General features: G+C 41.1%; 1 protein-coding gene across 7 annotated transcripts in view; it reads left to right on the forward strand.

Moving 5' to 3' along the window:
• Window positions 1-1,207: 1,207 nt before the first annotated feature.
• Window positions 1,208-18,792, forward strand: part of pcdh19 (protocadherin 19) — an 88,995-nt gene continuing 71,410 nt past the window's right edge. For 2 of the 7 annotated variants that reach the window (XM_032554448.1, XM_032554449.1), the window contains exons 1-2: window positions 1,208-4,415; window positions 10,016-10,148. In XM_032554448.1, coding sequence (XP_032410339.1) covers window positions 2,284-4,415; window positions 10,016-10,148 — 2,265 coding nt within the window. In that variant the 5' untranslated portion in view covers window positions 1,208-2,283. Of the gene's footprint in view, window positions 4,416-10,015; window positions 10,362-18,792 lie in introns of all 7 variants that reach the window. The other 5 variants (XM_032554443.1, XM_032554444.1, XM_032554445.1 and 2 more) reach the window with 3 other exon arrangements.

Here is an 18,792-nt window from a genome sequence, read left to right on the forward strand (position 1 = left end):
ATGGTGATTTTATTTTTATTTTACTAGTACACTATAAAATTCAGTGCTAGTATGGATAGCATGGGGTTTGGATAATTTAAAATAAACATTTTTGGTGCTGCTTTCTGAACTTTAAAGCATTATCATGTGTGCGTTGGATAGGGATTTACTAGAAGTGTCACTAAAAATCTTTTTCTATTAAACACTTACTAAAATTTCAGCATGTAAAACATTTGATAGAAATGCACGGCTACATAAAAATCAGTAAAATAGTGCTCCCTCTAGCTCCAGTTAAAATATTGCTTTTTAACAACGTACTTTTTCTGTCAGACATTTACTCTTACCAGAAACATTTTACATTTACCACTTGCTTCCCTCAGGAAGGTCGGTGGTGCTGCAGCGCCTCCAGAGTTTATTTCCAGTGTTAATAATCATTAGTTTCTGTGTAAATATCCACGTGATGCAAACATGACACTGGTGTGAAGCTTCGTTATTTTGTTGGAGTTAGAAGAATAGTTTGGTCTTGTGTCTGTCAGGCTTTCACCTCCAGGTCCAACTAATCTGGCTTTATAATAAAGATGACAGGGATATTACTGCCCATAAGGAGAGTCTCACTTCCAACATCCTGAATTATTAGTTTAATCAAAACAGTTACCTCAAATTCAAATCTTTTCAGAGTCCCATAAAACACCACGATGACCTGGATTTTTTTTTATTGAACCCTGGTTCGGCAAATACCACCAGCTCAGAGGTCCACAAACTTTTTTTTTTTTAAATGGCCAAAACAGTGTGTCACTGGTGAAGCTTTAGGGTGAAAAATCTGACTAGAAATAGATTCATGGTGCTTGTTGCAGAAGAGAAAACGAGCAAAATTCTGGAAAGTTACCCCACGTAACCTCTCCTCTGCGTCTCTGCTGAATTAAAAACACGGTTCCTCTTTTTTTCCTCTACTGTGGACCCCCGTGAAATCCCTCTCAGAGATCCACTCCCATGGTGATCCCCCCCACATCCCCACAGAACCATACTTCTGGAAGCAGCCCTAACGACCATCTAATTTCGTGTTTAGCGTGTACACCATAATTGCCTGTAGAGTCTTCCATCTGCAGGAGAACAGGTAGTTGGCCGCGTTTCATTGCTCTACTTCGCCCCACCCACCAGCAGCTCCGGCCCTCCTGAGTAACCCCTGATTGGCTGAGGGGATTGCGGGTCCTGAGACTGAGCGCTCAGCTCGGAGCTGCGCGTCTGCCAGTGTGCACCAGCGAAGCGAGAGGAGCGCTTGTTGGAGTCAACTAGGCAGCCTACTGGCAACGAGTGGTGATTTCTTTTTTTCCATCCCTCTCTCTGCCTCAGTCAGGCTGGATATAGGCTACTGTGCTTCAGTTTCTCTGCAGCCACACATGAGATGCGTTTTGAACGTACAGTAAGCTCTGGCATCGCCTCATCCCAACTGGCTGCATTTTCAGCGGATTTCTTTTTGTGCGCCTGGACTATTGACTGGGATCTGTTTTAGCCTTTCCAAGTGAGATGCGAGGGAATTAATTAGGAAGTGAAAGCTTGAAGACTTGAGGAAGGGGTTGGAGGAAGGGATAAATCTGCTGGAAATGAAAAGGTAATCGGGAGTTTGAGTGATGTGATGAGACATTCCTTCAACTGCACCCCTTTTACGCAAAAAGATATCCGGACTGTTGAACATTTCCTTGCTTGAAGATCTTCTTTTTTTTATTGAGATGCGAGGATTTTTTTAAAAAATTGCTGCTTCTAATTAAAAAGAGTGATTATTTTTATCCAAAAAAAAGGACGATCTGAATATCGACCCCCTGTCAGGTCGGGGCGGTGAAATTCACACAGACTTTTCAGCTACATCACTCCATCTGCGCGAAAGACCAAGATTTCTGCGGACTTGAGTCTCTGCAGCATTTTTTTCTCCTCCCTTTTGCTCTCTTAAAAAAATGGACACTTTAACATATGAATCGTGCGTAAGATTAGTTTTCTGCTCTTTGAGAGCTGCGCGGATTTCCACGGCTAAATCCCAACTGTAAGAAGATTCAGCATGTTTTTACTATTCTGTCGCGCTCAGTGTTTCTCCCGCTGCAGCAGACCGGAGGATGTGCTCTGCCTGAGAAGAATCAAATAGGCACTTGTTAGAATTAGAGCTCATTGACTGCATATAGAAGAGACATTCAATCAAACTTAGTTTTTTTTAAAGAGATGATTTATCTGCGCGTTTTTTCTCCTATTTTTGACGCGCATCCTTGTGCGTAATTCTTCAGAAAAACTCAACAGGTTCAACAGCAAGCCCTGGAGATGGAATTAATACAACTAGCCTCCGTTTTCCTTTTATTCTGGGTCGGAACTGAGGCTGTTATCAACCTGAAATATGGAATAAACGAGGAGATGAAGCCCGGGTCGGTGATTGGGAACGTTACGAGGGACGCGGTCAAGCTGGGATTTCAGATTGCGCCGCAGCCTCCTTACTTGAGGGTTATTTCCAACTCAGAACCGCGATGGGTAGAACTCAGTCCGGCCGGGATTCTTACAACCCAGATGAAGATAGATCGGGATGTAGTTTGCAGACAGAACCCGAAGTGCATTATTTCCCTAGAAGTGATGTCAAACTCCATGGAGATTTGCGTAATCAAAGTTGAAATCGAGGATTTGAACGACAACGCGCCCCGGTTCCCAACGAGCCACATTGACATAGAAATTTCCGAGAACGCATCCCCTGGTACCAGGTTTCCCCTAGAGGGTGCGAGCGATCCGGACTCGGGGATCTTTGGAGTGCAGTCCTATTCCATCACCCCAAACGAGCTTTTCGGACTAGAAATAAAAACTAGAGGGGACGGATCCAAGATCGCAGAGCTTGTTGTGCAGAAATCTTTAGACAGAGAGACCCAGTCCCACTATACGTATGAAATCAGCGCAGAGGACGGAGGAGACCCTCCGAAGATAGGCGCGGTCCAGTTAAACATTAAAGTGATAGATTCTAATGACAACAACCCCGTTTTTGACGAGCCGGTTTACACGGTGAATGTGATGGAGAACTCCCCCGTCAACACATTAGTCATAGACCTGAACGCCACGGATCCTGACGAGGGCACTAATGGAGAGGTTGTGTACTCGTTCAACAGTTACGTCACCGAGAAAACGAGGGAGGCTTTCAAAATTGACCCCAGGACGGGGATCATCACCGTCAACGGCGTGTTGGATTACGAGACCACGCAGATCTATGAGATCGACGTCCAGGCCAAAGATCTGGGTCCCAACTCCATCCCGGCTCACTGCAAAGTCACAGTGAACGTGATGGACACGAACGACAACCCGCCTGTGATCAGCCTGCTCTCGCTGAACACGGAGATGGTGGAAGTGAGTGAGAACGCGCAGCGTGGGTATGTGATTGCGCTGGTGAGGGTGTCAGATAAGGACTCGGGGGCCAACGGGAAAGTGAAGTGCACCCTGCAGGGCAATGTTCCCTTCAGGCTGCAAGAGTATGAGAGCTTTTCCACCATTCTGGTCGACGGGAGGCTGGACAGAGAGCAGAAGGACACCTTCAACCTGACCATCCAGGCAGAGGACAGCGGCATCCCTCAGCTACGTGCCACCAAATCTCTGGTGGTCAAAGTCACAGATGAGAATGACAATCCGCCACACTTCCTAAAGCCACACTATCAAGAGATGGTGATGGAGAACAACCTCCCAGGTTCCTGTCTGCTGGCTGTGTCAGCAGAGGACCCAGACCTGGGCATGAACGGCACAGTCTCCTACTCTATAGTCCCTGGTGAGATTAAGCACATGGATGTAAACACATACGTGAGCATAAACCCATCAGGCCGCATTTACTCCATGAGATCGTTTGATCACGAATACACCAGGACTTTTGACTTCAAAGTTCTGGCAAGAGACAATGGCAACCCGTCCTTGTCCAGCAACGCCACAGTTCGCATTGTGGTGCTGGACGTCAACGACAACACGCCTGTGATGACAAACCCTCCGCTGGTCAACGGTACAGCGGAGGTCTCCATCCCGAGGAACGCCGGGGTGGGGTACATGGTGACCCAGGTGAAAGCTGATGACTATGATGAAGGGGAGAACGGGCGGCTGACCTACACCATCTCAGAGGGCGATAGGGCCTTCTTTGAGATCGACCAGGTGAATGGAGAGGTACGCTCCACCAGGATGTTTGGGGAGAACGCCAAGTCCACCTATGAGATCACAGTGGTGGCGAGGGACCATGGCAAACCCTCCCTCTCTGCCTCGGCCTACATCGTGGTGTACCTCTCTCCGGATCTGAACGCCCAAGAGACCATCGGACCCGTCAACCTGTCCCTCATATTCATCATTGCCCTGGGCTCCATTGCGGCCATCCTCTTCATCACCATGATCTTTGTGGCGGTCAAATGCAAAAGGGACAACAAGGAGATCCGGACATACAACTGCAGGTACTGAATGAACACAGGAAATGTGAATGTCAGGGTTCCTACAAATGTTCATATTTCAAAATTCTTTTTTTTTTCTACACTCAAATTTATAAATAGTTCAGCCAGTGGCGGTCCTGATATGAAAGGGGCCCTGGGCAACCAGATCCCTCGGGCCCAATCTTTATGTTCCTCTCAAACTACAAAAACATTACAAAAGCACTTTTTGTGTGTGTTTTCACAAATATGACAAAAGTTTTTTTTAAATTACTGTTTTTAAGAAAATAGTATTTCATGAAAAGTAATCACTTTCAGATTTGATTTATCTATTTTATATTTTCAGCTAGATATAAAAAATAAAATAAATTTACCTTAAAAACTTTAGTTCAGCTTAAACTTATCAGAACCCATGATCAGAAACATACTTTAGAGTCAAATTTACTCTGTATTCATTCCAACACTGAAGGAAAATGGAAACAGCAATTAAAAATATGTGCAGGGCACAAGTGGCAGAAATATATAAACATAATTTTGATGAATCACTCGTGCCGCCCCTGACAGAAGAGCACCCTGGGTGGTGGGCCATATATAAAAAAAACTAACACTGGTTTCTACAATTCTTGTAACATAAATATGTGGATATCTTGAGTACAAAATGTTCCTCCACATTCCAGAATAACAACCCAATTCACAAACAGAAGATCCAGGTAAAACCGAGGCAAAAAATCCAGTCAAATGGCTGCTATGAATGTAAAAAGCCCTTTATTTTTCAAAAATTAAGAATATTTTAGATAATGAAACCAGGAATGGTGTCTGTTCTTATCCAAATTTTGTCAATTTTAAAATCAGATTCCAGATTTTTTACAACGTCTGGGAGTTTATCACAACATCTTGTATATTTGACCTACAACATACTGTACGTACCTAATTGGCTTTTATTTTCTGTAAAATTTTGCTCCTGAGGGCTGTTTTAGTTTAATTTTGGCATATAGACACTTCAAAATTTACAACTTGTCAAATATGGCTTAATATGGCTTATGTTGTCCTACATTAACTACAGATACTTTAAATCACAGCTGGTGATGTGGACTATCTTTTTGTTTACTAAGAAAAGGTTTCCACACCCATTTAAGAAATGGCAGATTCAGTATCAAACCCTTATCTAAGAGGCTGTAGTAGAAAAAAAGAAAAGAAAAAGAAAGAAAGGCAAAGTGTAATAATTTGTCTTAAATTTTAACGAGTGTGCGTTGAAGGATGCCCTCTATTTATGAATCAATGAAAAAACTTCTCTTTCTTTTTTTTCCCCGGAAATTGCATTTTTTAAATATTTAGATAAATCAAAATCCTGACTTTTTCCAGACTGCGTAGGAACCCTGGAATGTGTGTGAATGCGATTGTGCCAGTTGACAGTGCATTGCTTTTTTACCATGCAGCATGTAGAGGCCCTGTATGTGAGGACTGCAGATCGTTTCTCGCCCCTCCTCTCCCTTTTCTCTCTCTCCCTTCTCGGCTCCACAGCTGAAGTAGACCTACATGAACCCGACTGCTTTAAATCAGACACATTCTGCTGAGGCCCACTGTTCTGCATTAAGGCAAACGGTGATTGATGGATTTAATCCTTCCATTGTAACCAATTGACTCATAAATACGACGTTTCGACTGTCATGTTCAATTTGCAGATGTGTTGCCGGACAATTAACGTCCTGCTGCCTCAATGGCAGTCCGGGACATTTATTATTTAACGTCCACCGTGGCTGATTGGCTGTTATCAGCTCTAATCTGCTGTGATTATGGACAGTCCTCCAGGATCACTCCGATTCCCCTCTGTTTTCATCAAGGCACATCAGAAGGAGCTACTCTAAAATAAATGTAGGAGATTAGGCTTGTGCCTTAGAAGATATTATCAGTTACATGAGTGTCATGAACTGTTAGGAGGCAGGTTTATGGATAAAAGCAGTTGATTATTCCCCCCTCTTTTGATGCATTTCTGCGAACTCTGTTTTCTTCATCAATCTGAGCATCAGCTCTGGCTTTGATTTCCCTGCATGTGCCACATTACGACTGTAAAATTTACATATAGATTGGATTTGAGAATTTAACCTGAAGCTATAGTCGTATTTTGTTCCTGACATAATTTTGTTGATTTGAGGTTCAGCTCATTATTTTTAAAAGGAGAAGAAATGCAGAAAAATGAGCATAATAGTAATCAGATTTTTATTTCTACTGTACTGATTTAAAGTTTTCTTTTTTCCCAAAATGTTTTCAGCTGACAAGATTAGATATGGAAATTAAGTATTTCTTGACGGAAAGCATCAGAAATGATTGCTGCTCCACATTTGAGAGTTGACCCGGAGAAGTCATCTTTCCTGTCTGACTAAAAATACTTTTCCAGATGTAATTTTGAATTAGCTTTGATTGAAAATAGAGGAAAAAAAATCTGTGAAGTTACAGCTTGATTAAAAACATTTGCTCTTATTTAAATGTCACTCATACATTTTGTGCAGCGAAGGCACAGTGACAGACAAACAACAAATTCGAAATTCAAAACTGCTCCCAGTACTTTCCTCTCTCCCATTGTGAGCCCGTCTCCCCGCTGGGAGCTTTAATCAGCGCTGATGTGCTCTGCTTCTCAGTCACCACCTCGAATATGAGGAGCAGTTATCTCCAATTTATTGCTTGTCCTCTGTCAGTCTGTCTTGCTCTGAAGTTCTCTCTTCCAAGATTTCGATTTGGGCATAAGGCGGAGAGAACATGTGAAAACGAAGGATGGGAAAAAAAAGGAGAGATGTTGTATTTTCTACCAAGTTCTTTCCCTCTGCATCAAGAAGGAGCTGATTGAGGTTATGTGCTTGTAACAAGACGCAAATGAAAAGACAAACAAAAAAAGTGATAGCCCTGGTGCTGCACTGGGGTGAATACCAAAGACCAGTGTGGCTGAGTAAAGCAGAGAAATTTCAGAAAGTGACAGGAACAGAGATTGCAATTTCACAGATATCTCTATCCTTGTTATGGATCTAATAAAGGACATAAGCCACAGGGATTATCTTATCGAATTAGATTCTACCTTTCAGAGTTTGAGTCAGTAGAGATTGTAAAGAAAAATTTGCAACAACAACAAAAAAACAAACACCAGACATGATGGTAAATATGTCCTGTGAGGGCTGTAGTCATCACTGGACTACTTAACATCTGTTATTCTGTGGAAAAACTGCAAGGCTCTGCAAAGAGTAGACATTTCCCCCAATGTGAGCATCCTTTGATAAAGCATAGCTCTGTTGCTCATTTGCTCTTATTAAAGTCAAAATGCTCAGCTTCAGTTTGCAGAAGTCACAGAGAGCCGTCGAACAAATTTGAATCTGCAGTTCTCTTGCTTTTCTATATTGCTTGTGGGCCTGCTTGCTAATGAAAGAAAAAACTGGAATCAGTGAGTGTTCTGTGCTTTGAATATGATTGCATATACCGGTGGTGCCTCTCAGGTTCAGTGTGTTCCTTTTTGTTTTGCTTCTGTGGTTTTGGCATGTTTGCATTTTCAGCCTGTTTGTGACATGTTGATTGTTGAGCATGCAAATGCAAACAAACATTTATGACGGCCCCACTGCAGGCCGGGTGTGGTGGGTCACCCCTGTGTGCCGTTTCACACTCGCACAGGGGCTTTGAACAGGGCCGGATTTTAGGAGGAAGTGGGCCAGAGCCAGTCTTGGTATCCAGTCCACACAGGTTGCTTTTACTTCATGATTGTTGCAACAGAGTAATAGGTACACATAATTTTGAAGGTGCTTAGGGAGTACTAGTAATTTTTCTTCATTGCCATTTTGTGCCTTTGCAGCTTTGCTCATTTCGTACCCGACTACTTCGGGTAAGGACTGGAGCCATCTGCCAGCCACGCATAAATTTGTGCCTTCCAGAATGACATTTAAGGCCTATTTTGACAACCAACAATTTAAAGTAATACTTGTGGTCTAGAGTAAAGAAATGAGGTTACATGACTGCAATAAATTATACATGTCAGCAGCAGGTCACTCAGTAACTGGGGTCTGATCAGGGCTCAAAATGTGTCAGATTTTGTAACTGGTCCCAAAAGGAGATCAGAACCAATATAAGTAGAAATACAGTAGAAATTCAGAACATCATATTTATTTGAATTAAATTATGTGAGAGATTTGAGTGTTTTATGAGCATTTATCTCCAAAATATATAAAGGTTCTAAAACAAAACAAAAAGCTTTACACACCCTGGTTTATAAATATTTAACTGTCTGGAAGTTGGAGGAAAAATAAATCATCATGCATATTTGTGAAGCAGAGATAAAACGTTGCAAAGGTGCATATTGACTGAGTCTTTCTAGGCCATGTCCACATTAAAATAGTGTTTCTGAAACAATCTTTGTACTTGTCTTTTCTGAAAGGTTTCTTATAAAGATGCCACCATTTGTAGGAATGTCTTCTTCCATACAAAAATGTAACCAACCTGGTAAAGTATCGAAGTGAGTATCAGTAACTCGGTCACTGAAATACATCAAAACAAAAGAAGGCTTGCAATGAAAAAGAAATCTAACAAAATTTAAACATTGTTGCAGTTCTAATATTATGCAGCCCTGGAGTATGTATATGTTTCTGTGGCTGTGTAGTTTTGGACTTTTGCCTCAGTTTACTTGTACCATCTCAAGTACCCCTATCATGCTTTTGCAATTTAAGAGCAAGGAAAACACAATGCCTTCGGTAAACAATGCTTCAGCATCAACTTACAAGGTATTTAACACTGTAGTGTGCATAATTTATTAGATAAAACAAGCTACCATGACACAGTATACCACGACTACTCCTCAAAGATTGTAGCAATAACCCTTCAAAAACCTTTTTTTAATCTCATATAAAGCTATGCAAACGCTCTGTCCGTGCTGATGAAAATATACTAGCATGGGAAGCTTGAAAGTTAAACTGAATTTGATGCTTTATTATGTATGCTTTCTGATTAATTTGGCAAATAAATGATCTGACTATCTAGGGACTATCTAGGATTATTTTGATTTTATATTCCAAAATAATCAACTCACCAACTACACTGCAAAAACACAAAATCTTATGAAGTATTTTCAGTCTAGCTTTTAAGTTAAATATCTAAAGACAAAACTAACTTACAAGTAAGTTTTCTGCAAGATGTAGGGACTTATTTTAAATCAATAAAATAAGCCCCTACTTATTAAGCTGTACTTTTTCTACATTGATGAGAAAGTACGAGTACCTTATAATGTGGGAAAAACTACTTGTTTTGCAAGCAAACGATGAGTGTGTAACTCTACAGCTAAAGTAACATACCTTGTCCTGAAGCAGCGCCACAGTGAATTACTCACCCTTGGTCCCAATACATGTACACCTTTAAGAACGGAGGTACAAATAGCAACACTCATATTTCCTAAATGACTTTATGCTACACAGAATCTACTTCATTTCCTCATGTCTTAATACACCACCAACAAGCCAAGATAGAAAACAGCAGCAGCTTTAAGTCCGGCCCTGGCTATGAGCTTTCGTCTGGCACCCCACCCAGCATGACGGGGCCGAGGCTCTTTGACTGTGTGGGCTTGGTTGGGGAAGACAGAGCACTGCTTTATTGAGTCTGTTCAGTTTCTTCTACTTGCGCAGGGTGGCGGAGTACTCCTATGGCAACCAGAAAAAATCCAGCAAGAAGAAGAAGCTGAGCAAGAACGACATCCGCCTGGTGCCGCGAGACGTCGAGGAGACAGACAAGATGAATGTGGTGAGTTGCTCATCTCTCACCTCCTCGCTCAACTACTTCGACTACCACCAGCAGAGCCTGCCACTGGGCTGCAGGCGCTCCGAGAGCACCTTCCTCAACGTGGAGAACCAGAACTCACGCAATGCGGCCCCCAACCACGGCTATCAGCACTCGTTCACAGGGCAGGGTCACCAGCAGCCAGACCTCATCATCAACGGCATGCCACTGCCAGAGGTGAGATACAATCCAATGTGCTATGTCCTTGATCTTTGGCTGGACTACCTTTGCCTGTTGGCGGTTAAAGAAGGAGAAAATTGATTTAACGAGAATGTAGCGGCAAGAACATAACTTTGAACGTTTAGTTTTTCATCAAGTGTAATTAAAAGGTCTCCTAGGTCAAACTAGCCTCTAACAAAGCAAACCTCTCTCTCAACACAGCCTATTGTCTAGACATATTTGGCATTCAGTTGCATCAAAGCACTTTGTGTCAAGGAAATATTTGTTGCTGATGGAAAAGCTGAGCTATTCAAAATGGCAATGTGTCAGTAGAGTGGAATCCTTCAAGGCATTTCAAGGTGTCTAAAGGCTGGAGCTGACCTGTGATCAGAACGCTTTGCTAAGCACAATCTGGAGGCCTGACAAAGTGGAATATTTGGCCTCTCTAACTGCACTTGTTTACCTTTTCTTTCTTCTTTTCCTTTCTTTGTTCCTTTGTTTGTTCTTTCTTTCTTTCTTTCTCTCTCCATGTTCGGTTGTGTGCTGAGCCTCTGCAAAACGAACAAGAGTTTGTGCACCTGCCAGATGTATTGACTCGGCTAATCAGCTCCTGCACACATCAATTCAGGGGCTAACAGAAAGAGTAATCATTGCTTGAATCTGTATGTCGTCCGATTGGCTGCAGCGTTTGTCGCATGGCCGCTCGAATTGCCCTGACGTACCACATGCTGCTCCGGCAGAGCAGTGAAAGTCTGACTATTCAAGCTGACAGGTGTATGCCGAGCCGCTGATCTTTACTTTATGGATTTCTGCATGTATGAACTCGTCTACTGGATTCTTTTGGCAATCTCCCTCTTTCTGTTCTTGACCCATTTCTCTCATAGGAGATCGGGACATTTATGTGTGTCTGAAAGAGAGGGAAAGTGCATTAGGCCATGTGTTTTTATGAGTTTATGTGCCATTCTTACTCATACAAAAAGCTCCACCGCACGCACACATTCCTGAAATTGATGAGTCCAATCTCTGCTTGACATTCAGTGTGGGGAGAGTGGGGAGTGTTGGCTTGGGAGTGGGGGTCTTAAAACAAGAAACAGGATGGATATTGATATATTGAGCGGATGATCCAGAGAGATCCAGGCGCTGTTGGACACTGAGGGGTCAATGAGACCTACTTACAGGCTTGCTGATTTACTGGGCCTGTCTGAGCCACTCTGGGTGAGCGAGTGGGCTGGAATAGCACAGGTGGAAGGGATAAGATGCTGTTTTTGGGGTGTTACTTTGTGGTGGCCAGTGGATGTTTTATATACAGGTAAAAGCCAGTAAATTAGAATATTTTGAAAAACTTGATTTATTACAGTAATTGCATTCAAAAGGTGTAACTTGTACATTATATTTATTCATTGCACACAGACTGATGCATTCAAATGTTTATTTCATTTGATTTTGATGATTTGAAGTGGCAACAAATGAAAATCCAAAATTCCGTGTGTCACAAAATTAGAATATTACTTAAGGCTAATACAAAAAAGGGATTTTTTAGAAATGTTGGCCAACTGAAAAGTATGAAAATGAAAAATATGAGCATGTACAATACTCAATACTTGGTTGGAGCTCCTTTTGCCTCAATTACTGCATTAATGCGGCGTGGCATGGAGTCGATGAGTTTCTGGCACTGCTCAGGTGTTATGAGAGCCCAGGTTGCTCTGATAGTGGCCTTCAACTCTTCTGCATTTTTGGGTCTGGCATTCTGCATCTTCCTTTTCACAATACCCCACAGATTTTCTATGGGGCTAAGGTCAGGGGAGTTGGCTGGCCAATTTAGAACAGAAATACCATGGTCCGTAAACCAGGCACGGGTAGATTTTGCGCTGTGTGCAGGCGCCAAGTCCTGTTGGAACCTGAAATCTCCATCTCCATAGAGCAGGTCAGCAGCAGGAAGCATGAAGTGCTCTAAAACTTGCTGGTAGACGGCTGCGTTGACCCTGGATCTCAGGAAACAGAGTGGACCGACACCAGCAGATGACATGGCACCCCAAACCATCACTGATGGTGGAAACTTTACACTAGACTTCAGGCAACGTGGATCCTGTGCCTCTCCTGTCTTCCTCCAGACTCTGGGACCTCGATTTCCAAAGGAAATGCAAAATTTGCTTTCGTCAGAAAACATGACTTTGGACCACTCAGCAGCAGTCCAGCTCTTTTTTTCCTTAGCCCAGGTGAGACGCTTTTCGCGCTGTTTCTTGGTCAACAGTGGCTTGACACGAGGTATGCGGCAGTTGAAACCCATGTCTTTCAAGCGTCTCTTGGTGGTGGATCTTGAAGCACTGACTCCAGCAGCTGTCCACTCCTTGTGAATCTCCCCCACATTTTTGAATGGGTTTTTTTTCACAATCTTGACTAGGGCGCGGTGATCCCTATCGCTTGTACACTTTTTCTGACCACAGAGCTCTGAGAACAGCCAGCCTCTTCAGCAATAACCTTTTGTGTCTTTCCCTCCTTGTGCAATGTGTCGATGGTCACCTTTTGGACAGCTGTCAAATCTGAAGTCTTCCCCATGTTTGTGTAGGCTTCAGAACTGGACTGAGAGACCATTTAAAGCCCTTTGCAGGTGTTTTGAGTTAATCAGCTGATTAGTTTGTGGCACCAGGTGTCTTCAAAATTTAACTCTTACACAATATTCTAATTTTGTGACACACGGAATTTTGGATTTTCATTTGTTGCCACTTCAAATCATCAAAATTAAATGAAATAAACATTTGAATGCATCAGTCTGTGTGCAATGAATAAATATGATGTACAAGTTACACCTTTTGAATGCAATTACTGAAATAAATCAAGTTTTTCAAAATATTCTAATTTACTGGCTTTTACCTGTATATGGTGGGTCAGGGTATCCTACAGTGTCAGTGTCAAAATTGCTTTACAAAAGGAGGGAAATTCCCACCTGTTGTCCAGTTGGCTGTAATGAATAATGGAGAACGTACCATCCCCAGGAAGCAAATTGGTCAATTATTAAGAGGCAAACAGTGTAGAAAAATAAGAGGCGTTCCTACGTAGGTGTTCGTACAATTGTATATCAATTTATTTTTCTTCTTAAATGAGTATTTTCTCTTGTCATAAAGTGGTAAAATCTCTCTTATAACTTTATTCAATTGTGTACGACTTTCAGAAAATGTCTATTTAACCTAGGGCTGAATGATATGGCTGAAAAACCTATCACGATTTAAACGTTTCATATTAGTCTATATCGATAATTGTCGATACTGATAATTATTGGTTTGTTTTCGGTTTTAAATACCTGCAATGCTGCCAGACTGGTGGCACAACCTTCCACAGTTTTCACTCCATGCAGTTCTTTTTTTAGTTTTAAACAGTTATGAAGTACAGAGGCAAAACCTTAAACTGCTGCTCTCCAAGTTACTCAACAAGTTGTTGCTAGGTAACGAAAGAATGAGTTGCCAGGTAACCAAAGAGAGAGTGAGATAGTTGATTCCACTAACATTATTTAGCTCTGTTGAGAGGTTGAGAAGATAAAACCCTTCCTCTTCCTAAATCTCTCATTGAATATTGAATATTCGGTCAGATGAATTATCTGTTAATATTGATCACCTGTCGGTCCTGATATATATTGTTATTGATTTATTGTCGAGCCATAATTTCCCCATATATCCATTCATTTTGGTTCCAGTTCCTATTTGGGTCAGCTCACTGGCATAAAATAAGACAGATTGGAACCTCCTCATCAAACCTTATTAACTCCTGCTGGTAAATGTTTTACCTGGGGGCAAAAATAATACATTTCCTCACAGTAAACTATCAAAGCAGGAACAAAATGCTTCCTTTTTCCTTCAAAAAGTTGTGTCTGAGGCATAGAAAACAACAAAGGAGGAAAAAGTGAGGGGATGTAATGACCAGCCCTGAAGTAAACAACAAACAAATCCTAAAGTATTACATGCTGTGTACTTTTGCAGATCATTTCCACCATTTCGCAGCCAACTAACTAAATATTTGATACCAGTGCTCAAAGATAGAAAAAAAAATGCTTGCAATGTTGCACGTCGGTGGCTGAAGCATCCAATAAAACTGCGTTAGACTCAGGATTAGGACTCCCGTTATTTGTGCCGGCTAATGAAAAAGAGAAGAGGAAGGCAAATAGGAGAGGAGATTGATTTTGATGATTCATTATGCAAAGCTCGGAGTTGTCTTGATGGAGCGGCGTGAGGGCAGATAGAGAGATAAGGAGGGTGAAGCTGGAGTCTTAGTGCCAGGTGTCCACGTTTTCTCATTTTCTAAGGGCCAGTTGATTGGCTTGATAGAGGCGGGAGCTGCTTAGCATGCAGCCTCCACCTCGCTCCTTCTTACACTTGATGTTGACAAACATCTCTTTGACCCAGTCTGTGCACATTTTATCTGTCCTGAGAAAAGCAACTATGTGTGTGGGAGATGTGCAGAGTGGCAGCAGGAGCACGCCTCAGCCTCCAACAGAGCGACCCGCACTACACCAGTTGTCACTGTTTTCCCTCCTCCCCACTGTGACATTTGAAAGAGACAGAAGCATCCGGTATGTACAGATGTGGCTCTTGAATAAAAAATGTGCTTAGTTTAATTACAATACCATTTATAGAACAAACAAACAACAGCAGTGGAATGGCTGATAATGGCTTTGTTGTTTGGATTTGAAACCACTTGACTTCACAAGTTCTTGACCCAAATCCCTCTGACTGGTTAGGACACCAGTGATGGTCTGGTTGTGATTATACTGCATTCTTTGTACCACTAAAAGAATATAAATTCAGCCTGACGGCAACCTTAAAAGTACACATGACTCATTTTTTAACTACTTTTAACTCATTTTTTATTATAGTCTTCTAATTTACAGTGCAAAAACAACAAGTGCAAATACTAGAGATCCACGTCAGGCATCAAGCTGATGGAAACATAATCATAATAAATTATATTTATGCTATTCATATTAACCCTTTAAGGCACGAGTTATGATCCTTTATGTCATGATTTTTTTCCAAATGTTTTTTTTTTTTTTTTCTAAGGCATAAAAAAGTGGGGGGAAGGGGGGGGGAGGTTGTAAAAACAAAAAAAATTCTAGGATTTTTTTCTTTGTGATCAATTTGAATTTTCTCCAAACACAAAATTGTTATTTGTAAAATACATCAGTAGTATTAGCCTTTAGAGGTTACTTGATATTATTTTTTTCTACAGTAGAAGGAGGGACTGGATTTTCTTTGCTTTTTCGTCTGTCTGCCATATTGGATTTAACAAAAAAAAATTCTTGTACTTGCAGTGGATGGCCAGTAGTTGGCAGTATATTGTATGATGTACTAGTGTCAACTTCAGTGGTCTATGTGCATGATAACATACAAATTCACAAGAAACACAAGAAAATGGCTTTGAGATGGCTTTCCCTGCATTAACCGCTATGCATGAAACGGTTAAAAAACAAATAGTAAGTAACTGATGATTTTGCTTCGTGTTGTACGCTGTTCCAATTAACCTAATAGCAGTCAACCAATAGTCAGGGCCATAAGTATTTCCTGTTGTTATATTTTGGGTCGGGAAAGTGTGGAAACAACATCCCTAAGAGATTTAGATCCTTATTTTCACTCTGAGATTTCCAAAATGCTTTTCCTAATTCACCCCATGATAGACAGAATTTGAAAGTTCAATAGGATGTTCTGTGATATGTTCTTATCTGCTGAAGCTTTGCTCTCTCTTGACTGTCTGAATAAATTGCAGACATGTCTCGACATGTAAAAAAATGTGCAGTTTCCTTTTAAATTGCTTCTAATATTCAGATTTTGGAGCAACGCTTCTTCATGGTATTCTCTGATAAGGTTCTCTCAGTAAGAGCATCCACACCGAATGCCTTTAACTGCATTAACTGGCCTGATTTCTTTAGTATTTGATTTCACTTTGATTATTGTTCCTTTCTTCTCTATTTCTCTCTTTTTTTTTTAAATTAGAGCTTCCCATCGGCCAATCAGGGTTTATAAAACCGAAAATCAACCGTTTCTGGTCACAACCAGATTTTCTGGTTTACAGTCCCTACAGCAGGGACGGTTGTGATTATTCTCATGTAAATAAGGATACAGTTTTTTGTTTATTCTTAATTTATGTATGTGATTAATTCAGAGTTGTGCTCTGTTGTTAGTTTATGTGGGCCAGCGAGCATCCTGCTTGTTTCCGAGCAGCTGGAGTCTGGCTTTTCCTCTTAAAGACACACAGACACGGCAGAGTCGGCCAAGATAACAGTGACAGGTCTCCCTGAAGGCTTCCTACCTGCAGGTACATTGTGTGTATTGCATTGTCCCTTGTGACAATGTAAGCCTGTAGATTCCTCCTTGAACATAACTATCCATTGTCTTTAAAGCGTCAGCTGTGAGATGTTTGTGAGACCCGCCTGTAGTAGCACTAATATGAATGCTCACCGGAGAATAAAGCTGTCTTCCATGGCTTAATTATAGTGAATCACTTGTTGGGGGGGGAGACAATTATACAGTAAAGGAATGGCCTTTGGCTAGAATCTGTTTTTGAATTTGTAATTCGCAGTAAGGCTTCTCACACCTGTGAATCCTGATAATGAGCAGAGCAGGAAAATTGGCGATTTTACTATATCAATTAACATAATTCAGGTAAGAGAGTCATGATTTTTCCTTTAGAGGGATGATAAATCAATCTGTAAAAGATGTCAGGTGAATTTATAAAAACGTCGGCTGGAGATCGCCCTGCATGGTGCAGGATGTTTAGTATTCATCTGAGACCGAGTCCCACGAGTAAAAGTTATCTGACAACTGGAGCATTCTTCCTCCAGATGCTCACTGTGCTGCTCATTTTGGGACCATTTCATGAGTTTTAATGGTTTTTAATCATAATTTTAACTTCAAACAGAAATCAGTAACATATACTACCAAAACCAGCTGGACTAGAAAAAAAAGTGAAACAAATCCGTCAACATAGCAGCGCTCATTGTGGGTTTTTTTGTGGGTTTTTTTGTTCCTTGTGAGAAAGGATGTTTTTGGTGTTTACGTGGGAGGAACAACAGGGAGTGGTTCCGCTGAGGCTGTTGCTTCACATCGGGAAAATATGCATGCAGGCATTCAAATGTGTCATATTGAGCATGCAAAATAGATGTCATGCCGTCAGTGCATGCTACACATCTGTTAAAGTGCTATTCTCCCCCTACTCACTCACTCACTCACTCACTCAGTCACTCACTCACTCACTCACTCACTCACTCACTCACTCATGAATTCACTTCCAGACATTATGTTGCTTTTGTACACGGATATTTATATAAAAAAGGGACGGCAACGTTTTGGATAAATAAACATGAGTGAAAGCAGGAGAAAAGGTTTCAATATTCAATATTTAATGCTAACTTTTTTTTTTATGTGACATATGCACAGTTGTTGAAGAAGTATTCAGATACTTTAAACTTTTTCCACACTTTTCCTGACAGAAAAAAGCCAAAAATGTAGCTTTTCTGCAGAAAAATCAATGCTGTCTATAACAAGATGGTGGCAGCATCATGCTGTGGGGAACAGGGAAGCTGGTGAGAGCTAAATAGATGAACGTTGATACCAAAGTGTATTTATTATTGAAAACGGCCTAGTCAAAGTTCTGATCAATTTGCATTTTGTAGAGAAAGTGTCATTTTATCCTTCCACTTACTGTTACGCGCTGCTTCGTGTTGGTGTGTCACATAAAATCCCAATAAAACAGTCAAGTTTGTAATTGTGACACGACAGAGTGTAAAAACACTGAAGAGGAATGAATATTTTATATTCTTATCTCAGCAGATGTTCGATTTTAAAACAACAAAACAAATCATATTAGCATTGTGAATCTTCTGAGTAGTCGGGAGAAATTATTCCGGCTTCTCTTTCATTTCATCTTTGCAGACTGATTCTTGCAAAATGCTTTAGCTTTGATTGTTTGTTTGTTTGTTGTCTTCAGCAAGCTGTGATTGACATAAAGTGGAGGACATCACTGCTGGCTGAAAGTGTAACTGGGAGAAAAACAACACAGATAGCAGAGGAGCAGAAATTGAAAGCAGAGCCTCGTCTTTCCCTCATCTTGTCTCGTCTGTCTTGTTGCGGATGAATGCTTGCACAGACATCCTTTAAAAATGTATAAGTTTATCAGCTTTATATATAAAAATACGCAAGTCTGTATAAGCCTCTTATCGCTCAACAGTTTGTCAGAGACTAATCATGACAAATACTGTATTTTGCAATAAAGGAAGAGCTATAGAAGTCTTTGATCTTCTACAACGTGTTTTTAATATATATTTTAGAATTTGGAAACTTCAGCAGGTGTATAACTCAGTCTTTAAAGTCTCCTCCTTCTTGAAGCAGTTGGCAAATAATCTTTCATCACCAGAAGCTTCAGATGAGCGCCGATTTAGCGGCAGACGAACCTGTTAATTATTTAG

This window comes from Xiphophorus hellerii, chromosome 23 (genome assembly GCF_003331165.1).
Source record: "Xiphophorus hellerii strain 12219 chromosome 23, Xiphophorus_hellerii-4.1, whole genome shotgun sequence".
In the NCBI taxonomy this organism is placed as follows: Eukaryota; Metazoa; Chordata; class Actinopteri; order Cyprinodontiformes; family Poeciliidae; genus Xiphophorus; species Xiphophorus hellerii.